The sequence below is a fragment of the Gopherus flavomarginatus genome, chromosome 16, assembly GCF_025201925.1.
Source record: "Gopherus flavomarginatus isolate rGopFla2 chromosome 16, rGopFla2.mat.asm, whole genome shotgun sequence".
NCBI lineage: Eukaryota > Metazoa > Chordata > Testudines > Testudinidae > Gopherus > Gopherus flavomarginatus.
Genome location: NC_066632.1, coordinates 19764633 through 19788237, shown reverse-complemented (window position 1 = coordinate 19788237; position 23605 = coordinate 19764633). Strand labels below are relative to the sequence as shown.

The window sequence follows — 23605 nt, the reverse complement described above, 5'->3', positions numbered from 1 at the left end:
TTGTATGCATTGCTGTTTATGCTGTTCTTAATCACTGTCTTAGGGAAAAGCTTTTTGAAGATTGTGAGGGCTGTGTCATAGATGCCCCATCCCAACGGCACCATGACCGTGTGATTTGGACTTCAACTTTATATGTAAATTTGTAAATTTAAATATGTAAATTTTAAAAAAACCATCTATTGAAAGGGGCTTTGTGACTATCTGCATTTTTGTTAGAAGGTCTCTGGCCCTTAAGTGAACTAAAAGTTTTAATGAAGCCTCTTGGTTTCTTTCCAAGGAGCTGTATGTCTTTTAAATTAAAAAAAAATGGTTTGTGAGAATCTAATTTTTCAGTTTTTGTGTAAAAAAGACATCCATTTACAGCAAAAAGCTGAAATGTATGTTGTGGGAGGGGGAAAATCCTAAAAATGGGTTTACAGTGTAACCATTCTGCCCATCAGAGTTGGCAACAAGAAGAACTGGGTTCAGTATCTAGGAACTCCATTCCAATAACACAATGCAAAACTGGCTCAAGCCCCAGCCAGTGGAGCACTAAGACTCCCCTGCTACAAGCTAAAATCACCACTTACTGCGTTAAGTTGTAGAAGGACCTCAGTACTTGTTCACCATTAGCCCAAAATGAATACCGCTCTGCAGTCTGTAACTAAACTCCTCTTGGACTCAAAATTAGCACTAACATTACACAGTAGAGGCAATGGAATTGGGGGATGGGTCAGTGCATCACCAGGTACAAATACCTGTCCCCAGTCTCTCTCAATTTACTGAGTTTTGGAACCTATGTCCCTTGCCTAGCGAGTGCTATTTAGTTGATGGCGAGTCCCTCCATCATAAAAGGCCAAGTACAGTTCCACTGTCCTTGATTCACATAATCAGGATAACAACACTTTATTCTTTCTGCCTCAATAACAGAGAAACTGGGGATCCCACAGCAGCCAAAGTGACAATTTGGGCTACTGTGGGCTCATGACCAGCCCCTGACGTTCTTTTCCACAACTCACCACCAGATGTCAGGGCAGATCTCATCCTGACTCTGCTTACAACAGTAAAACAAACAGGGATGGTTCAGAGAGGTGTTTGAGTACAATAGAGTTGACTCATTCTGTTGAACTGAATGGTTTTAACCACACCCCCACTGAATAGCAAAGTTAATTGTGATTACTTACCCTTATTGCCATAGGGATACATTTGACTGGAGTGCACCCATAGTAAGAGAGGTGGGTGGGTGAGTTCTGATTAATATGAAATGAAATAAAACCTCAGGAATTCGCAGTTGCTATTGGACAGTTTAAATGTAACCCCTGGAGTTGATCGAGCGCTATTGAACAGTTTAAAAGGACCCAGGAGTTGGCAGAACTCTATTGGACAGTTTAAATATGACCTGGGAGTTGTTTGAATGCTATGGGTCACTCTTTCTAGCAATTCAAAGCCATTAAAAGTTTAAATTAATATATTTAAACAAAACAAACACACCCCACACACACACACACAAGGGTCTAAGCCAAAACTGAAATGTCTCAAGGGTTCACAAACCTTCACCGTGCTTTAGAACAAGCATTTGCTCTAAAGACAATCAAACATTTAAAAGCTCTGGGGGGCTTATTATGGTTGTGATACAACCATTTTATTTCAATCGCCACCCCAAACTTTATGCATGAAAGAAACATGTTTTAAAAAACAAGCCCCAAAGAGATGTACTGATATCTGCAAAAAGACCCCACTTGGGAATGGGGACAGTTACATTAAGGATTGGGGATTTACTGTTTAATACTGTAAGGCGGCCCTACAGAAAAATGTATTTTAACTAAAAGAAAAAAATGTAGCCGAAAGCAGCTCAGTTGTGCAGACAGCTTAATTCCTCCACCCCAACTCACAAAAGGGAATGTTAGGAAGGGGCCTAAAGTCCTTAAGTATCTAGTATTTCAGAGCTGTAGCCATCAAATCAACCTGCTAGCTACTATTTTGAAGTCTGTTTGAAAAAAAGGGTTAGGATGGTATGAAGACCTCAGGTATTTTGGAGACTTTTTTTTCAACAGAAACTCTCTTGAATGGCTGCTGGGCTGCAAGAGGAGGTATGCTCCCTGTTTTAAACTCTGAAAATATATATTATATAATATCACTCCTTGGCCGTGCTGTCTTAGTAAATAATGATGCCCGTGTTTATTGCAGTGTGATCTGTTTAGCATGGAACCAGTAACTTTAAATTGCATTTCATCACCAGGCCAAGGTAAAAACCATTTTAACTGTAGTTTTGCTTAATAACTTCAGGTACTACACAGGTTGTATAGGGATTTGGGGCTAATACTAACTAACAGTTTTTGCTTGTTCTTTAATCCAAAGGCCCAAACACACATGGGGGGAATAGAACAAGCATGTGCCTGCAACACTTTATCCTGTAATAGAAGGTAACTTTCTGCAATTGGTTTTTAAGTGCATGTGGGTTTACTGAAAACTATTTTGTTGCAAACTGTGTTTTAAACTCTCTCTCTGTAAAACATAGGTGGGCTTTTTTTTTTTTTTAAAGTATATGGCTGCAAAATGATGGTAATGGTGTGTTTCAAACTAACAAGGTTTTTTTTTTAGTGTGCAAAATGTTTTAAACTGGATTTTAAAAGTTGATTTTAAAAGCAGTTTGGTTTTTATTTTGCAAAATGAGGTGTGTTTAAAAAAAGTTTGTGGGTTTGTTGTTTTAAAGTGGTAGAAATAAACTCAAAACTCCTGTTTGCTGTACAGCCTGAAATGGATTATTTTGTTTTAAAGCTATGACTTTTTAAATAGAAAAATACCCTAATAAATATTTTATTTTTAAGTTTACAAGACAGTTTCATGTGATTTATAATAGTAATAATAATATTCTCTGCTCCACAAACCTACCTAATACCAGCAGCGTGAGAGACCCTGACGAACTCTTTCAGTACCTGTTTTGCCCCAACTACAAGGTTTCATCCTGCGAGTTTATCGACGATGAAACAGCATGAGTGTCTTGGAAGGATGCAAAAGACCGGTACTCTGTCTCTGGAAATACCAATGTTTTCATAGCCTCCTTCACCACTGCTTATGCCCGCTTAGAACTATACAACCTGCTAGATAGGTTGCAAGAGCGGTGCCCGTACCATGACACTGACTTGGTGATATTTGTGAAAAGGGAGGGTGACTGGAATCCCCCTCTGCGGGATTATTTAGGGGACCTCACGAGCAAGATCCCACCAGATCAACACATCACCGAGTTTGTGTCGGCAGGCCCGAAAACATACGGGTATAAGCTGTCGGGAGGAAAGGCCTGTATGAAAGTCAAAGGTATTACCCTGAACGTAGCAAACTGTGAAAAGATCAACTTCCACAGTTTGAAAGATCTAGTCCTGGACTATTGCACGGGCCTGTGAGAAAACACCTCCAAAAAGATAGAGGTGCAGCAGCCCTCTATCATAAGGAACAAAAATCAGTGGCAAATAGAGACGACAAAAACCCTTAAGAAAACACAGAAAGTCGTTTCCAACAAGAGGGTCCTAGAAGAAGAGTTTAAAACCCTGTCCTACGGCTTTTAAAATGGATCCGAGGTGGAAACACCCCTTTACTGCAATTCTTCTGGGGCCTAGCAACTGAGGGAAAAGTTACTTTACAAAAAATGTGTTGGATAATGCCAAACAAACGTTGTCTGTTATGCCTGAGAGTACTGAATAACATGGCTATAAAAATCATTGCAAGATATGCTTGTTGAAACATGTTTTGAGCAAGGCTAGATATGCCCAAGAATTTAAATTTAGTTTTTACAAAATTCATCACCATCCGGTTGTTTTGCACTAAGTCGTTAGAATACAATTTTAAAATCTGGTCAAAAGATAAACCCTTGCTACGATGATGTAAAAAAAAAACACGCAGTGATCGCTGCAGGCGACACAGTGGGGGTCTTATAATTGTCTATTGTGAAACACATTGTCTGTGGCATTTTTGTTTAAAAATGTCATAATGCTTTTAGGAAACAACATGCTATTCGGGGAGGTGCCCGTATGAGTCAAAAAACTCTCCACGGTTACACTTCACCAGATACAAGGTGAGACAGTGTTCACCAGGTTGGTTATGTGGATGCGTGTTGACCACCAAACCTAAGGGTCTCTGAGACAGCTTGCTGCCAGGGAGCCAATCATAAGGAGATTCTTTTTTGTGTAAGAGGTTGTTGATGAGACACGTGAGAGCTGCACGGTGCCCATGTTCACATATAGCCAAGCAGAACATTTCTTCTCTGATTTATCTCTATGACGTTGTCAAAAACCCCATACACGATCATACTGACGGTGATGGCTAAAGCCATCCCAAAACCTATTTCTGCTCTCAGGTTCCCAGTTTTAATCAGGGAACAGTGATCGGCGCATTCCTGGTCGGGAGACAGGTCAAAGGCAAACAAAGTGTAACCCTGTGCAAACTCCTCACGGTTGATTAACAGAAAACGATCTTTCACATGTTTCCCAGCTGTCTGTACCAGATTCATGTATTCTCTCACGCAGCGTCCTGCCTCAAAGCCTGGTTGCAGAGCCTTGGTTATGGAATATTCCACCCACGCCAACCCCGTACATCCAGGAAGGGCATATCCCGCCTGGGCTTTGTAATAGTTCCTGTAGATGGTGGGGTCGCTGTAATTTTTTAGGATCACCATAATGTGTTGCTTTTTAGAAACCTCGCTCTCTCCGGGGACACTGGTGCACCTTGATGATCACCTTGCCAAAGCGAAATAAGATGTGTCTGTTCTGATCTGTCTTTATTTCAATGGTAATGGTATCAATGTGGTGTTTTCTGACAGGAACGTAATGAGGTTTATCGTAGGTGATGGTGACAAACTCCTTGTTCCTTCCTTAGACAGGGACACAGCATAACAGGGGAACAGAAAAGTCCCCCACAAACTGGTGTTCTACAATATCTGTGAACAGACACAAAAAGATAAAAGCCCTGTGATGTCTGCTGAGAAGGGGAGCTTTTGGAGGCTGTGCTTGGGGCCCAAACCTAGAATGTTAGCTAGCTCCCTGCTGGTAGAAAACATATAAGTAAAATCGGCGGATTTAAGACTAACTTTTCTACCCACAGGGTCGTAGTTCATGACCACCTCAGGTGGTTTGGGATGATAAGCCACAGTACTGTTCATATGATCCAATAATTCGGGTATGGACAAGTAATAACCTCGTCGTAGGATAAAATTCCATGCCATATCTCCAAAGGTGATTTCAAAAGAGGTGTCTTCGTTGATAGTGTTCCAGCTGTGCGGGTATTGTATTTCCACTATGCCCACCTCCCAGGCACTCCGGAGATCCCAGCGCTTAATTAGCCGTATTGTGAAGTTCAAGCTGTGTTTTGAGGAAAAACTGCAGAGCTGGCATTGCTGGGCAAAGTAATGTAGAACCCGCTGTCGCTCATTTTTCTCTCTGTCTTTGCAGGAGGAATCTTTTTGTTTGTTTGTTTTGTTCATGTCTAAATGTCACAGAGTTGAAAAGCTTCCACCCAGCTGTTAAACTTATCACCCCCCAACCATTTCACCAGTAGCTGCTTTTTTCTCCCTTTTCCTTTATCTGCTAGAACTTTTTCGATCCTGTAAATCCTGTCTTGTTTGGGGTTTACTTTTTGTAATTCTTCAGGGTAAAAAGATCTAGTAACAGTCTCACCCTCGTAATCTTTTAATCAGTATACAGGTCTCTGGCTCCTGGTTAAGGCTTCATCCACTATAAATATCTCATCAGTAAACGTCTGTTCATAACCTTTTTCAAGGGCTCCTTTGATTTTAGATAGTCTCACGTGCTCACCTTTTCTAAAAGAGGCAACAACCAGTTTTACTTTAAAACCATCTCTATAAACCATTTTCCATATCTTCAGAGAATGTGAAGGATTAACATCAGCGGGTCTGGTACGTATAGTTCTGTGAAAGCTCTGGTTGTAACTCTTTATAAAGTCAGATAACACGCGTCAATATAGCGAAAGGTGTTATGGGCTGAAAAATATCTCCACATCCTCCACATCTTTTTAAATTTCTGTTAAATCGCTGCTTTGACTTCATTATTAGTAACAAAATGGTGAACGCTGTGCCATTTTAACAACCTGCTATAAGGTTTGTTTAAAAATTCTTTCCACCGATGGGTTTGTAATTTTTGAGGCACGACCTTCGCTAAAAATAGCTTTAAAGGCCTTGGATACCCACCACTCGTCTTGTCTTTTAGGCCTAAGGCCCAGGCATATTTGGACAGAATGTCTATCACCTTTAAGATGTACTTAAAGCCTCTGTTGTGTTTGGAGAACCGGTGCACATCTACCAAATTTGCCTGCCATTGCGCGTCCACATCTGAAACAGTGGTCTTCTTTCTTTTAAAACGTATTCGAGCCGGTTTGTGTAAAGTGTAAGTCTCCTGGTGTGAAAGCCAAGCCGTTGCCTGTCTTCTATTTAAAGTTTTACTATGCTTTTTGGCCACTGGAAAAAGAGGATTCACGCCGCCAAAGCTCCCAGCTTCCCTGGGGGTATAATATATTTTCTTTAACAGAGCCGTCTGTGGAGACAGGACTGTTCCTGATACTGTCTTTTACTAACACAAGTATGGAGGGGGATACAGTCATATGGACATATTTAAATAAGTTTAATTAATTGCCTGGTTTAACACAACCTTTGACAGCCGCCTGTAAAAATGGATACCATGACCCCTACAATGAGGGACTCTGAGCTGGTTCATTCTTCTATTTTGTCCTTTTCCAGATTTTCCTCTTGAGATCTGCATCTCAGACAGGAGCAAAAACAGCTGATGCATGACAGGGCTACTGATGTGTAAGTTCTCAAAGGTTTCTTGAAAGGCATCGTTGACCTGTTGAGAGATTTTCAGACAAAAAACAGTTAGCCCCCCACTGCTTGTCCTTAGATTTATGCAATGCCAGGTCGATTCTTAACCCCATTATACCCCCATGATTAACCGTCGCTTCTTAATCATTCATTTACCTGAGCGACGTCTTTCCCGTTCACCTTGTCCACTGGTGACTCCCCCAAGCCATGAATGATCGTCTTCCAACTTTGGGGGGGTGGACAATGAGAGGCTGTCACACTCATCAGGGTTCTTCACGAGGCAGGGCCGGCTCTAACATTTTTGGTGCCCCGAGCGAAAACAAAGAGCGCTGCCCCCTTAAGCATCGCGTCGCCCAAGTCCCCGCTCCCCGAGCGTCACGTCGCCAAAGTCCCCGCCCCCAAAACATCGCGCCACAAAAGTCCCCGCCCGCCCGAGCATGGTGCCGCCTCGCCTGAGTCCCCGCACCCCCCGAGCGTGGCGCCGCCTCGCCCAAGTCCCCGCCCCCCAGAGCGTGGCCTCGAACAAAGTCCCCGACCCCTCCCAGCGTCGCGTCGCCCAAGTCCTCTGCCCCTCCCGAGTTTCGCATCACCCAAGTCCCCGCCCTCCCCGAGTGCTGTGCTGCTAAAGCCCTCCCCAGCTGAGCGCTGTGCCGCCCAAGTCCTCGCCCCCCAGCATGGTGCCACGCCTCCCAAGCCCTGCCTCCTCCCAGCGCCGCCCGGCCGAACCCAAAAAAACCAAAAACAAACCCCGAGTGCCGCCCCGTCCCGAGGTGCCGCCCCAAGCACGTGCTTGGTGGGCTGGTGTCTGGAGCTGGCCCTATCACAAGGGTTCGGGGTCGGGTTCTGAGGTATCTATCCATGGTTGAGTCAAAGGGCCCTCCTTGGAACTGTCACTGCTATAGTGCTTTATCCATACAAGCCCAAAGGTCCTCAGGGCTAAAACAAAGTCCGACGTTCTCAGGGGGGTGGTAAAGGAGTCCATGTCTCCTCTCAGCCTTTCCACAATTCATAAAACACGTCTTCGTGGTAAGAGATGGCCTCCTCTGCCCAGCGCTGGGACTTATGGGGTGATGGTGCTGCACTCTGACTGGTAGAGGGCATTGGAAGGAGTTCTTAAAGGGGTCACATGACCCTCTTCTGGGCCGTTCACCCCTTCCGAGAACCTACCCTATTTTGGTCAACTCTCCTCTTGGGGCAGTCCTATGCAGCTGAAACCCATCGCAATTGGTAAAGGGTGGTGGGAGGAGTTCTAAGGGGGTCACATGAAGCACTTCCGGACGGGTCACCCCATCCCAGAATTCCCCCCAGTTGGTCAAATCTCCTCTTGGGGTGATCCCCAGTGGCTGAAACCCCTCCTGATCAGTAGACGGCGGTGGGAGGAGTTCTCAGAGGGGTCACACAAATCACTTCCGGACAGGTCACCCTTCCCCGGAACTCCCCCTGATTGGTCAAATCTTCTCTCGGGGCATTCCTATTGGGGTGAAACCCATCCTGATTGGTAGAGGACAGTGGGAGGAGTTCTTAGAGGGGTCACATGAAACATCTTGCTTCCGGTCAGGTGTCCGCCTTGGGGCTTCCGATGATCGGTGGGCAGGGCTTATTGGGTCAAGGGGTGGGGTTAACATTTGATTAATGGTAGGGCCCTTATACTACTGGAGTGCCTTGTTCTGTTTGTCTCTGTTCCGCTTCATTCCCCAAGCACTCCACCAGAACAGATGTCACTTATGATCTCAGTTGCCGCCAGCTGGACAGTGGGACTTGGGTCTTTCTCTAGCACCTGGAGAGCTGAAATTACAGAGGACAACACGTTAGTGAACAGACTGTCAAATCACAGCTAAGTGTGATCACAGGACCTTGAAGTATGTGAGCAAAATGATCACATGGAAAAATGTGAAACTGGGCTCAGTCCTTCTATTGGGGTGGAAAATACATGAGAGATGAATAGGCCTCACTTTTCATATAGTCCCCTGTGCCTGAAATAGCTGGAGACTTATTACCTCTGAATACCACGCTACAGCAGCTCTCCAATACAAAGCTTTAGGTTCCCCCATTGGTTCCTTCCATGCTACCAACTATGGGGAGACCTTGACTCTACCAGAAAGTCATCCACTCTGCAGCAAATGGAAGAAGAACCATTGGTTCAATAGCTTCCACTTTTCCAGCTCTATTCAGGAGCCACTGCCTGAGCTCATCTAAACCTGGAATTTATCAGAGGCCAGGTCCAAGCTGGTTTGTGCATGATACAGGGCACCTACTGGAAGAAAAATTGCTGGTGGGAAATTGGGGGTAGCAGAAAGTGGCTACAACTTCTTCTCACTTGGGGAGTCCACAGAGAGCCAATAAAGCCCAAAGTGTGGATAGCACTGGCTGGGGAGGGGGCATTGCCAGGACAACCAGGAGATGCACTGACTCATATCACACCTTCTGCAGCTTCCTCCTTCAGGGGAAATTAAAGCTGACTTTCTACTGGGCAAGAATACATTTGTCCTTTGATGTGTGGCTGATGCACTTTGCACCAGTGGTATCAGTTACTGCTGCTTGTCAGCTAAATTCCTTTATAACAACTCACTAATGAGCAGGACTTCAGCTGTATTTATTACTTACACATCAGCAGATATTCCAGGTCCAGCCATTTCATACGCTGCTTGTCTCTGTGTTTCAGGATGATGCCTAAATACAAGATGTAAAATAAACAACAACAACAACAACAACAAAACCTTCCCTTGTTGAGTGCAAAGTGATATTGGCAGCCCTGAGACAGGCCTTTGGGATTTCTTACTGTGGGCCTACAGGTGAGCTGTGGGCAAGAGGATTCTGGAGCAGGTTAGAGTCCACACTGAAGAGAATGAGAGAGACGTTTTTTAAAAAGACTGTTTACAGAAACCTCATTTACTTGAAACAGTCTGTGCGCCTCTTGCCACTGCAGTCAGTTACTGGAGACATACTAAGAGAGTGTCTTGGCCTAGTGGTCTGAGCAAAGGAGTGGGGCCAGGAATGAGTGAGTTCTAAGCAGGGATCTCACAAGGTGACTGACAAGTGAGCCTTAGATGAGCCACAATGCCCGCCTGTCTCATATGGGTGTGCTAGGGAGAAGAGGGCACAGGGCCAAAGAGGAGGAACCTAATGGTTCCTTGACAAGGTGCTGTGGCCAGGAAGGTGAAACAGCAGGCGCTATGGGCAGGTGGGTTGCATGCCTCCCAGTGATGAAGTCACAGTGAGGAGCACTGAACAGCACTGGGTAGGTCTGCACTTTGAGCTAGGGGTCTCATTCCCAGTTCAATGGGACGGGCCCACACTAGCTCTGGCAGTGCTGGCATGCTACAATTAATATGTAGCTAAGGCAGCACAAACAGTGGGAGGAGCAGCCACCCTGGGAATAGACTTTGGGGTTGGGATGGGATCATACTTGGGGTGGTTGAACCTCCTGCTGCTCCTGCCATCACAGCTACTCTCTATTTTTAGCACACAGGGCTAGGCGGGTGTGTCTCATCAAGCTGGGAATTATACCCCCAGCTCAAAGTGTAACCATGCCCTACGTGATGGTGTCCCAGCCGCTACTGCGAAATGATTGCACCGTGCCTTCCCTGCAACAATCCCGAAGCACTTCATAGCAACTAATGAATTCCTCCTCCCACCACCCTGGAGAGGCAGGGACATTAACATCTCCATCTATGGGTGGGAAGCTGAGGCACAGAGAGAGTAATGGCAGCTCAGCGCTGCACAGTGGGATTTTTTCTGTCTCCCTCAATGGGAATATCAAAAGGGACACTGGGCATCATCTCTCACCAGCTAACTTGGCGGCAGCTGCCCGGATCCCTTCCCAGCTGCTGTAGAAGTACGTGATGGTGTTTTTGTATAAGTTCTCCAGCAGCTCTGTATTCTCTTTGGCCTAGAGGAAATCAGGGACACATGAGCTCTCTCGGGCTAGAAGTGCCCTTTGACTGCCAGCACATGCTTTTACAAACCACAGGTAAATATGGGAAAGAACAGGTGGCTGGGTAGAAGTGGGAAAAATGGGAATCTGGGCCAGATTCACATTTCTCGTCACCCTCCCTCATATACCCCACCCTTACAGTTATTTACATTGTCCATCACACATCCCCCCCAACACACCCCTCTACACCACCACAAGGCACTCCAGTCAATAATCTCACACAGTTCAACAGCTCACTCACAAGGTGTTTGCAAATGTCCTCCTGGAGCTCTGTAGGATTCAGCTCATCTGTTCCATCAAGGTGCTTATTAATCGCACGTTGGAGTCTCTTCAGTCCCAAAAACGGGAAACAGAGGTGAAATGTAGCTCTGCATTTCTGAAAAAGAGTGTCACACCATTGAATTGTTCCCTACCAAGTGCTGTGTTCAATCAAAGGGAATTCCTCTGCGTGACTGTGCATCTATTCCAGGATAAAAAGGGATTCCTCTGGATGTAATTGGCAGAAACATGCAGGAATGACTAATAGAGGGGAGAGCTTCCACTGAAAACTGGAGGTAGCATCAATGCCTTTTGGGAACAGTTATACCGATGAAAGCTGCATCACCAGGCACAGCTGTGGTCTCTCCTCTGTTCTGGGGAGGCAGGAGCCTGGGGTGCAGAGAGAGACAGGAACAGAGACCTGTAGGGGTAAGACCCATGACCTATCCTGAATTCTGGTGAAGCAGCCATGGACCAACCCGGCTGGAACTGACTCAGCAGGAGGGCAATGAACTAAGGGGAGAATTTGGGCCTCCACAACAGGCAGGAATAGCAGAGCTCCCCTGGCATTGGGAGGAAGATTCCTTTGGCTTAGTAAATAAGTCACTGTCAGTCTTACCATTGAAACCTTGGGGTCTGGGTCTTGCAGGTGCAGCAAAAGTGTGACCCAGCTCTTTCGAACCTGCTCGGTGAAATAGGCCTTCCATTTTTTCTTTGTCAACTGAGCCAGGATGCCAAATAGGACAAAGGCCACTGAGCGAAGAGCATCATCCTCCTACAGCCAAAAAAACCCCACAACTTGGTAAATAAGGGATAATCCCATCACACACCTCACACAGCCATCTCTTCTACGCTAAAGTAGAGTGATTCCAACTACAGCTAGTCGGAAAAACTTTAATTAACCAATTTTTTGTTCGAATTTGCTGATTCATAAAAATACTTTAGAGCCAGTTCAATTTTGATGAAATTCCTCCAGAAGCCAGGCAGGGGTCCTTAGAAACCTGCCTGGTGTCTTGCCAGTGCATCCATCCAGCAGCCAATCTAGCAGGCTCACTGGGATTGTAGGCTTCCAAGCCCCCAGCTTTGGGGGGAGAGATAGCTCAGTGGTTTGAGCATTGGCCTGCTAAACCCAGGGTTGTGAGTTCAATCCCTGAGGGGGCCATTTGGGGAACCGGGGTAAAAAGCTGGGAATTGGGCCTGCTTTGAGGAGGGGGTTGGACCTCCTAAGGTCCCTTCCAACCCTCTGATTCTATGACCCTCAGAGTCCGGGCTCTCAAATTTGCAACTCTCTAGTTCCCAGCACTGAGATAGTCTCAGAGCAGACTGCCCTGGGCCAAGGCTTCCAATAGAGCTAGGTTGAGAATAGTAATTCTGTTTCACAAGGAGTTTTGAAGTTTGGGGAGAGGGGTTCCCACAAATAGGAACAAAACCAAAATTTGAAATCTCAAAATTCTTTGCTAAACAGAATTATCATTCCAACCCTCTCATATATAAATGGTATAGAGCAGGCCCCAAACTCTCTATTGCACTCTGTAACCCCCTTTTCATGGTTATCTAGCTACCTAATCTGGTATTCAGACTTTCTTTGAGGTTCTCAGTGGCAATAAAGAAGAACAGAAGGGTGAGACTGTGGGAGCAGGGATGTCATCCCCATCCTCATAATGTTCTCCTCCTCCATAAATCACCTCTCTTCCCTAGGGCCTAAAATCTCTGCACTCTGACATGAGCAATGCCCAGGGAGTTCCCATCACACATCGTAAATGGAGTCTAATCAAGATCGGTTGAACTGGGGTTGGATAGTTCTGTTCACATACATCGTCAAAGTAGGTCCGGATCTGTTGGGTGAGGTCTCTGAAGGAAGAACCGATGTCCTTCTCTTTCAGCGTCTTCAGGACTTTGGCCAGTGCATTCATGCTCTCGCCAATGACTTCAGAACTGAAAATGTCATGTAAGGCCCGGATCAGTATGTCCAGAAGAAACTTCTTGTGCTTTTTCACCTGGACAAACAGATGACATTAAAGAACAATTATCACTGATCACAATTCTAAGAAGTTTTCTTTAGCAGTTATGAAGCAGTGGGAATTTCATCAACCCCCTCTCACCCCAGAGACCTATAGCTATATTTCAGACCAGGTGCTAGCTACAATGAGCCAAACTCGCTGCCATAATACACCTTTGTAATGCTATTATTAGATTTCTAGTTACTTAGATTCCAAGGCCAAAAGGAACCACGGTGATTATCCGGTCTGACCTCCTGCATAACACAGAACTTCCCCAAAATAGTTTCTGTTGGAACTAGAGTGTATCTTTTAGAAAAACATCCAATCTTGATTTTAAAATGGCTAGTGACAGAGAATCCACCACAACCTTTGGCAAATTGTTCCAATGGTTACTTAAAATTACCATTAAAAATGGATGCCTTATTCCCAGTCTGAATGAGTCTAGCTTCATTTTTCCCCATTGAATCTTGTTATACCTTTGTTTGCTAATGGGAAGAACCCATTACCAAAATTTGTTCCCCATGTGAGTAGTTATAGACTGTCCTCAAGTCAGTCCTTAACCTTCTCTTCGTAAAGCTAAATAGATTGAGCTCCTTGAGTCTGTCACTAAAGGTCTATGTTCCAATCCTTCGATAATTCTTGTGACTCTTCTCTGAATCCTCTCTAACTGATCAGCATCCTTCTTGAATTGTGGACACCTGATCTGGACACAGCATTCCAGCAGTGCTCACATGAGTGCCGTATTCAGAGGGAAAATAACTTCTTTACTCTGATTCAAGATTCCTCTGTTTATGCCTCCAGGGATCATTTCAGCCCTTTTGGCCACAACTTGGCATTGGGAGCTTATGTTCAACTAATTCTCTGCCATGACTCAAGTTTTTTTCAGCATCATTGCTTCCTGGGATAGAGTCTCCCATCCTGTAAGCATGGCCTGCATTTTTTCTTCCTAGATGTATACATTTACATATGGTCATATTAAAGTGCACATTGTTTACTTATGCCCAGCTTACCAAAGGATCCAGCTTGCTCTGTATTGACTGCAAAAAGGTTACTAGGGTACGGGAGAGAACAGAATTTGGCCTAGTGCATTGTGTGCAGTCTCTGTAAACTCCGAACAATTTTTTCCCTTGGTTTCTCTAGTTATGTTGCATCCTATTCAGTAATCTCTCATACCTTCTCAGGCGCCCCATCGACTATATTTCCCAGACCTCTTACAGCCATCTGACGGACAATGCTGTTCCTATCCTGTGACCTTTCTTCCAAGACGCGTAAGACACTCTTAAGGAACTTCTTCTCCCTGAGCATGGGATCACTCATTAGCTGAAATAAAATCAACATGTCCATTAGCCCCAATATGATCATAAGGATTGGGAATAGAATTTGAGCCGACATGGAATACACTAATAACAACAAGGAGTCCTCCTACAGCCACAGTCTTGTAGATACAGACTAATATGGCTTCCCCTCTGACACTTGCCACATAACATACTGTAACTTTATCCTTCCACACAAATGAGAAATGTCTTAAAAACATGGAGCTTTCCTTTTGGGCACTATAATAGGGATCCACTCACCTCTTGAGAGCCTCTTAGTGGCTGGGTCTGGTACCACAGTCCTTTTCTCACCCCTGGTGCACCCTGCCAGCCGACCTCAGTGAGTCTTCTGTGGCTCAGGCCTCTGGCTAAGTCCCAAAGGCCAAATGAACCCCTTCTGGGGTACTCAAGAACAGTCCCATTGCCCTCACTAGGGTCTCCAGCCCCAACTCTGGGTCCTTGAAATTCTGCCCTTTGTTCAAGTTCTCCATAAGCATTGTCCCCTTCCTGGGCCTTATGCCACTGTAAGTGATAGGGGAACCAGGGCCTGCCCAGAACTCTGAGTTCCAATCCATGGACCCTGTAAACAGTAGTTAGGCACTGCTTGATTTCAGTTCATTGTTGCTTCTTCCTACCGGCCACTTTTAGCTTCACTCTCACCTCAAGGTTAAAGTTCTTAAGGACTCTCTTCCTGCAAACCCAACTTAAGCAAATGCTGCCAGAATCAAACTCTGGCAATCCCCTGAATTTCTGTGGTCAGAGAGCAGCATCCTTTCTTGCCCCTCCAGTTCTTGCCAGGAACTGACCTGCTAAGGCCCTGCAGCTCCTTTTAGCTGAGCCTGATGGGCTCTGCTTGGCTGCTTTCATGGGGCCTCTCTAGACAGAGCCAGATTTGTGGCTCTTTTCCTGGGGCAGGGTGCAGTAGGACCACAGGGCCTCTTGGAAGAAGCCTCAAAGCCCAGGTACAGCCCATCCCAGGCACAGATCGATTGTTTTTCTCAGAACCAGATGAGCCCCTGAGATAGTTGCTTAGTGTAAGTGGGAAATATGATGCAGATGTTAGAGGAAGGAGGTGGAAAGGGAGGATGGCCCAGCAGTTATCACACTAGCCTAGGACTTAGGAGACCCAGCTTCAATTTCCTGCTCCCTCAAAGACTTCCTGGGCGACCTTGGGCAAATCACTTAGCCCTTCTGTGCATCAGCTCCCTGCCTGTAAAATAGGAATAAGACCGCTTCCCTAAATCCCAGGAGTTTTGTGGGGATACATACATACATTAATGAGTTTTGAGGTACTCAGATACTACAGTAACGAGAACCTACGATAGATGTGAATGTATTTGTATGTTGCTTGTTTTATAGTATTAGGACACTAGGTTCATTTAGAAGATCTGCTGAGCTAAACCAAAATCAGGAGCTGTTGGTTAGTATCAGCACTAGGACTTGGCAGAAGAGGTCCAGGAATCCAAACTCTGTCTGTATCTCTCTCAGCCAGCCCCTGTGGTTGTGCAGATAGTATAGGCAATGACAGCAATACAAATATCAGAGAGAGAACAACTCCGAAAGGTAGTATGAAGTTCCTTGTCAGGTTTCCATATAAAGGGGGACCCATTCTACAATCTAAAATGATAATTACTCCTATGAACTGAACTGTACAACTCCCAAAGAAAGAAAGGCAAACAGACAATGGTCTAAAGGTGAAACTGCTCTTCAGAGCCCGGTGTCTTACCTGGGCAAGGAAAGCTGTGCTGGTGACTCGGTAGTTTTCTGTCGGGGAATTCACCCAGGGGAGGAGGCTCTGGATGATCTCAGGTGTTACTAGTTCAAATCTTAGCAGAACTCTGGAAGGTAAAAGAAACCGCTTATGGGATCGATTGCGCACTTCAAAAACTCAGCTGCTCTGAGCAGACAGCTCTGATATCTATGAGTGGGAGCTGTGTGTTTCCACCCAGGGCACCCCCCACAAAGCTATAAACTGGAGGTTCCCTCTCAGCCACTCTATTTGCTACTGATTCCCAAGGATAAAATGATGCCTCCTAGATCTCTTACCTCACCAGCAGACACACTCCCTCATGGTGAGTCTGGGGGTTTTCAAGTAGAATCCACGTTCCCTGCTCCCTGAGTTCTCTCACCAGTCTCACATTCCCAACTTTGGAAAGCATGGATTCAAATGCTTGGACAGAAAACCTGGGGAAAGAGAGGCACAGAACTGCAGCAATCGGTAGGAAGGTGCAGCCTGAACAGAGTCAGGAAGCCTCGGTTATTTGTCAGGTTTGCTGTTCATCGACAGTTCATCCATTGGCAATATCCTGGACACCAGCGTCCCTGGAAGGACTTGATGCCGGGAGGTAAGTTTCAGTCTCATACATCTCATATAACTAGTTTTGCTAGGGACAAAATTTTGCAGTCATTTTTCCCTTTCTGCATGGAGCATGGGCACTAAGACTACAATGATATGGAAAAGATACATGATCAGGACCCAAAAACTGGGGGTATAGAGTGTGGTGATCACTAATGGACATTTTGGGGTCATATCTCCAGATATGATGTGACAGAGCGCTGAGGGTTTGCACTTGAGTCAGCATTCTGGTCACCATTCGTACTAATTCAGTTCCTCACAGAAGGCCTAATTGGTCAGAGATGTACCAGACTATGAGGTCAGATTGGGGCTAGTGAGTCATGGAACCAATCATTCCATTAACAGGGAAACTGTGTAAAAGGACATGGGCAGGAGCCCTTTGAGGGGAACACAGAGAGAAAGAAACTTGGGCAACCAGATGTCCCAATATTTGGAGCTTTATCTTATACAGGTGCCTATTACTCCCAACCCCCTGTCCTGATTGTTCACACTTGCTATCTGTTCACCCTAAGAGAAAGAAAAAGAGCAAAAGCTGAGAGAGCCTGACAAAATGAGGTCTCTGAGTGGAAACACCTTACTCCCCATTTTGGAGAAGAGTTTAGAAAGTTGAGATACAAGATAAAGGTGCTATGTATTGGTAGGGGGATTAAATAGACTATACGTTGATGCTTACAAACAAGAAAGTCTCAAGGTTTGTAGAAGATGTGGGGGTGCAACACCCCTCTCTGTCACAGCAGGGGGCTCATTAGGGATTTCCCTGTTATCTATGCAAATGGAGAGCCTGTTGGAGAAGCCGGTGTAGAGGTTTGGCAGGCCAGGTGATGGAGGGAACGCTGAAATGGATGGCGAAGCAGCAAAGAGAAGTGTAGAACAGGGGTTCTCAACCTTTCTGTTTCTGAGCCTCCTCCCACCCCCAATATGCTATAAATACTCCATGGCCCAGTTCCAGGCCTCGGCCCTGCCAGGCATCAGAGCTTGGGGCTCCTGGCTCTGGATTTTAACTGCACAGGGTGCAGGGGCTCAGGACTTTAGTGCAGGTCCTGGGCCTCAGGGCTCCAGCCTGGCTGGGCTCAGAGCTTCAGCTTTCTGCCCTGAGCCTCAACTAGTCTAATGCCAGCCCTGCTTGGCAGACCCCCTAAAACCGGCCCAGTTGAGAACTGCTGGTGTAGAAGACCCTACAGACCTTCCAACAATCCCACCATGCAGAAGAACAGCCTTTGCTTGCCTGGTAGGTTTAACAGCAAAAGAGCCTTCAAGAATTGATATAGGAGCAAGCCCAGATCTGGCAACAACTCCTCCAAAGTCTGGCAAGTCCTGTGACAGGAAATGGAAACCAGGCACAGGAGATCAGACTTTGTAAAATGGGACATGCAAACAACCCTGATGTGGTTTTGGTTACTCTTAATAAAGGAGCAGCTGTGAGACCTCACAGGGACAGAACAATGTGGGCCCTTCGACTGACACCCTATTTAACTGGGGAAGCACATATATGGCTCTTAGTGGTTTGCGGGCAAGAGATTATGACATGATTAAAGCAGCCATGCTGGACTAGGTGGGGCCTGTCCATAGAAAAGTACTGCCAGAAATGGAGAGTTGAAAGATGGATTGAGGGATTATCCCTCTGTGCATTTGGATAGAAATTGAAAGATTGGGCCACTCACTGGTAAGGCCAGATGCTCAAACTGCGGGGGAGATTCTGGAAGTTTCTTCAGAGTCTCCCTGAGCATACCTGAGTATGGGTTACGTGGCGCCAGCCAGTTAAAGTTACAGAGGAATTTGCAGAGACGGACATTCCCAGAGTGAGTCAGTGGTTTAAGGGATTAGATCTGAGAAGGACCAGAGTGCCTCCAGATGGGAAGGGCAGCAAGAAGAAGGAGGAGCCTCAAGGAACTGTAGCGGGAGCTCGGCCTGCAGTGTGCTTCTGACATGGACGTGAAGGACAGCTAAAAAGAGACTGTCCTAAAATGGACTGTGAATTTGCACAGCTTTGTGGCCGGGACAAGACTCCCAGGCAGGGAAGAAAAAAGCAAGTAGCTACCATACCGGTATGGGTAGGGAGGAGCCATCAAAGGGAATAATGGACACAGCTTCATCCTGTTTGCTGATCAGGCAGGAGTTAGTGAAACCCCACTGGATACTTCCCAGAGGTAGGATCAAAACTGAATATGTCCATGGGGACAATACATTCTGCCCAATGGCAGAGGTGACTCTGGAGATCAAGGGGAAGTTTAGACAGAAGCATGTAGGGGTAGTGGATGGATTGCCCCATTGCCTTCTGCTGGGCATGGACTGGGATCCCTTTCTAACCGGGACACCAAGGCATGTGTGGAGGCCCAGAAGGGTGGAAGTAAAACCGGCAGGGCCAGGTAAAGAGGAAATGTACGAAAGGGGGTGGAGGAACCTAGACACGAAAGTACAAGCCACAGAGAAGGTGAGGATGGAGAAGTCCCCCGAGAGACAAGAGGGAGGAGAGAGAAAACAAAAGTCAAGAGCAAAGGTGACTCAAGATCATCCATTGGGGTCAAACAGTCAGCAGATCCCTGACCACCAGGATCTCAGGAGCCGGCATCCCAAGAACACTTTGGAGGGACTCCGAGCAGTCGGTGTTCGTGGAAGAGGCTGGGGCACAGCATACCACCGCGTCACATAGAGGTACCTAAATCTGTCCTGCGCATGGGCCAACAGCACGAGCAGAATATACACTTGTGTCTGCAGCGCCAGCAATCACACAGCTAGGTAGCCATCCATGGGAACAAATTCAAGTTTTGTGGACAAAACTTAGGCACTCATGCTTGAAAACCTGACTCACTGTGGCCACTACATAAGATCAGCCTTACTGGGTCAGTCCAATGGTCCATCTAGTCCAGTACACTGTCTTCCAACAGTGGTCAATGCCAGCTTCTTCAGAAGAAATGAACAGAACAGGGCAATCGTGAAGTGATCCAATCCCCGTTGTCCAGTCTCAGCTTCTGGTGGTCAGAGGCCTAGGGACACCCAGAGCGTGGGGTTGCATCCCTCACCATCTTGCCTAATAGCCACTGATGGACCTGTCCTCCATGAACTTATCTAATTCTTTTTTTAACCCAGTTATACTTTTGACCTTCACAACATTCCTTGGCAATGAGTTCCACAGGTTGACCATGTGTTGTGTGAAGTAGTACTTCCTTATTTTTATTTTATACCTGCTGCCCCTCCAAGAACAGAATTTAGATCCTGGTTTCCTAAGAAAAGTCAGAGACATTATAAAACCAGGAAGTCTGTAATTTGAGCACCTTCTTGGCTCGGAATAAAGAAACACAATAATAATAGAAACTAATAATGTTGTGAGGTTGGTGGGAAATGTACATTAATGGGCTACCAGAGCTGAAGTCAACTGATGACACAGGAATCTCTTAGTGTTAACTGGGGAGGGGCACAGAAAGTGGGTGCCGAGTGGTCTGGTATGTACATTCTAGTTCACTAAAAGATTGCCATATGAGTCTCAAATGAAAGCCCATGTCACCAATATCATTGTGAAACGCTTCTACAGATGTTGTGTAAAGAGCCACGCATATGCATTGAAAATTACAATCTTATGATCTGTGTCTAGGGACTAGTTACCAGGAAAGGTGAAAAAATGGTTTTCTTTCAGGCAAGAAATGTTTCTCCCATCTGTTTGTTTACATGTAAATTAAGCATGTAGGATTCACAATCAGTTCAGAAGGACTGTGAGAACTTCAAAGAAAGAAAAGTAACAGGAAGTAGACAGGGGGTGGGGACCCAATTTTGGGGTACACATCAAAGGTTTGCTTTAATATATTTGAGGGACAAAGAAGACACCCTGGCATCTTTCACTTAGGAAGTAGATGGACAGCGGGGTCACTAGCAGGCTTGGTTGAGAACGTTGGGTGAGAAACATCTTTAGACAGGAGGTTAACCTGTTGGTTAAGTTTAGTCTCTAGGAGCATGTTATGATTTCATTATACGTGTAACCATAATCTTGGGAACTCCTGGGGAGTGTCACACAACTCTAATGGAATTCTCATCTTTTCTCTCCCTTCCTTCTAATTACCGGCAAGGGTTGCCTTCAGTATGTTGTCGGCCTCTTCGGACTAGGCTCGGGCTGCTGATCACTGGCGAAGGCATCTTTAGGCCTAAGGTTCGGCTGACCTGCTGCAGGAGAACAGGAAACAACTCTGGGAGCAGCTCCTGCACAGCTTTTCTCGACTGCAGTGCTGACACCACCTCAAAGATGGCACATGTTGCCTGAAAGGAAAGCATGGTAAAAAATGAGATCTCCTCCCAACACCATCACACCCTCTCTCCCCTTCTGATATCTGCTCTACTAAATTCTTGCTTCTGCCAGTAACTTGAATGACTGCGAGCAACTCCCTTAACTCGTGGCTCAGTTTCCCACATCTATAAAAACGTGTATGACCTACCAGGGCATGTTGTGAGTCCTAATGAATATTTGCAAAGCACTGTGAGAAACCTGGTTCAAAGACTTTCTTATTGCCAGATGTTATTAAGTAAATCAGCCACGTACTCTAAAACTGCCGTATTTGTTCCACAGGCAGCAGAGCTGGACTCAGGGAAACAGTACATCAGAGGAGAAGTGCCCACACAGCAATAGTCTACCACACTTCTAGCTTTCCATCAGCAGGATTGTCACAGGGCAGAGGAAAGCCTGAAAGACGTGTCTGTCATCTAACTTACTGAGAGAGGTTCAGCAACTGCCAAATGCCTGTCAGTTTCAGTCTCTGAGGTGACGCTTCCTTCCTGGCTTGTTGAAGTCTTTATTTTTTCTGTTAGGACCTGTAGGACTTGAGTGGCAAGCAAGGGGTCTCCCCCCAGAGATCTCCACAGTTCAGTGGTGTCACTGCAATTTAACAGAAGTTACATGTAACCCCTGGACACTTTTGTGGCTCAGACTGAATGCGTCATATTTAAGTAAAGACCAAATTATCTCCTTGCCTACGATGAGAAAGTTAGGAGTGCTGTCCTCCTTTAATGCTCCTCCTGTTTAAATATTGAGTTTCCAGTTACAGAACTAGGTTAAGTGACATAGTCTTACTGCAGCCTAACCATTAATACTAGACTTCAGAAGGACAGGACACAGAGCGCCAATCTCAGTTCCTGTTTTCCCACTTCCCAGTAAATATGGACCCATGAGTATGTGGCTTCCAAAGATCTAGGGTTTGGAAGGCAAGTTAATGAAAGAAAAGCCACATTCCTACTAACTGGACATACAACTATGAGAACGAATATTCATAGCCATCCTAGGTCCCCTTCACAAAGGGTGTCCCTACCCTCTGTTTGCCAGAAGCTGGGACTGGGCAACAGGGGATGGATCACTTGAGATTTACCTGTTCTGTTCATTCCCTCTGGGGCATGTGGCACTGGCCACTGTCGGAAGACAGGATACTAGGCCAGATGGACCTTTGGTCTGACCCACTATGGCCGTTCTTATGGTCTTAGATTCCAGCACTGGTAACTGATAACTCAATTGGGAATCCTTAAATGAAATCATGGATCTGCTTCCAGCTCAGTTTTAAATACCAAGGATGGCAATTCTATTCTAGCAGCCACACCCTCACTGATACCAAGCGGAGGCCTGATGATAATATTGCCCCTATTCTTTGTAATCAGCCAGGGATTGGACTTGAAGCTGTCATGCTACTAGGAAATCAACAGCCACTGCTAATTTCCAGAGTGAGGTCAATTCAGGTGTCTAGAGAGCAAGGCCCGGTTCCAGGCACCAGCCCAGCAAGCAGCTGCTTGGGGTGGCCAATGGCGAGTGGTGGCATGTTCGGGTCTTTGGTGGCAATTCGGCAGCTGGTCTCTCACTCCCTCTCGCAGGAGTGGTGCCAGGGTTTTTGGCACCCTAGGCGCAGGGCCGGCTCGCCGCAGGCATCCCTGCGGACGGTCTGCTGGTCCCGCAGCTCCGGTGGACCTGCCGCAGGCAACCCTGCGGACTGTCTGCCGGTCCCATGGCTCCGGTGGACCTGCCGCAGGCGTGCCTGCGGATGCTCCACCGGAGCCGCAGGACCAGCTGATCCTCCGCAGAGACGCCTGCGGAAGGTCCACCTGAGCAGTCTGCCGCCCTCCCAAATCCTGGCGCCCTAGGCGACCGCATAGGTGGCCTAAATGGAAGTGCTGGCCCTGCCCTCTCAGAGCGAAGGAGCAGCTGCTGAATTGCCACCGAAGACTGAAGTGGCGGTGGTACAGCTGCAGATCGTGATCACAGCATTTTTTTTTCCTTTTTGCTGCTTAGGGCAGCAAAAACCCTGGAGCCGGCTCTGCTAGAGAAGTAGATGTTTCCAACAATCCACTCCAGTTATACTGGTAAAGATAGGTCTTTAGGATGTCAAAGCAGTTATGAATTAATGGAAACAGTATGACACTTAATATCTCTCTGCACCCCACCTTAACATGCTCTTGGACCTTCCTGCAGAAAGACCCAGGCTATTAACCGTCAGGAATTATCCCAAACTGTCTGTGGCTTAAATGAAGCCCTGCAGCTCCCAGTAAAGCTGTGGGATCCATGTTTTACCAAGATGAATGCAATAGGTAGCGGTATATACCTGTCCATCGGCAGACGTTTGCTGAGGAGGCTGGAGATCACTGCCTCTAGGTGCTGGTGAGCTAGAATGGGCACTGCCTCCAGCAGGAACTGCCTCAAGCTGCCCTCCTGGATATAAAGCATGTGGCCATATATTATATCCAGGATAGCTGGCACCTGGAAGGAACAAAACCAGAAAGAAATGTCCCTTTTTCTCTCTCTCTATTCAGTCTACAGAATCAAAAACTTTATTTAGCCATTTGCTGCTTTTTTAGAAATTCCTCAAGAAACAAACGTTCAACTATGTCTGCGTAACTTTAACCCACAACAATTGCCCACACTTGGCTGTAAAGAGTTACACTGACACACACATATACATACCAGGGAAGTTAATGGGGTGG

General features: G+C 46.2%; 1 protein-coding gene across 1 annotated transcript in view; it reads right to left on the bottom strand.

Annotated features, from left to right (window-relative positions):
- Positions 1-7495: 7495 nt before the first annotated feature.
- Positions 7496-23605, bottom strand: part of LOC127035651 (maestro heat-like repeat-containing protein family member 2B) — a 44642-nt gene continuing 28532 nt past the window's right edge. The window contains exons 23-34 of the mRNA XM_050925781.1: positions 23227-23381; positions 21359-21521; positions 20715-20908; positions 16354-16491; positions 16034-16145; positions 14168-14314; positions 12809-12991; positions 11614-11769; positions 10978-11112; positions 10589-10691; positions 9407-9472; positions 7496-8587 (exon numbers count right to left, since the gene is read on the bottom strand). Coding sequence (XP_050781738.1) covers positions 8490-8587; positions 9407-9472; positions 10589-10691; positions 10978-11112; positions 11614-11769; positions 12809-12991; positions 14168-14314; positions 16034-16145; positions 16354-16491; positions 20715-20908; positions 21359-21521; positions 23227-23381 — 1650 coding nt within the window. The 3' untranslated portion in view covers positions 7496-8489. The remainder of the gene's footprint in view (positions 8588-9406; positions 9473-10588; positions 10692-10977; positions 11113-11613; positions 11770-12808; positions 12992-14167; positions 14315-16033; positions 16146-16353; positions 16492-20714; positions 20909-21358; positions 21522-23226; positions 23382-23605) is intronic.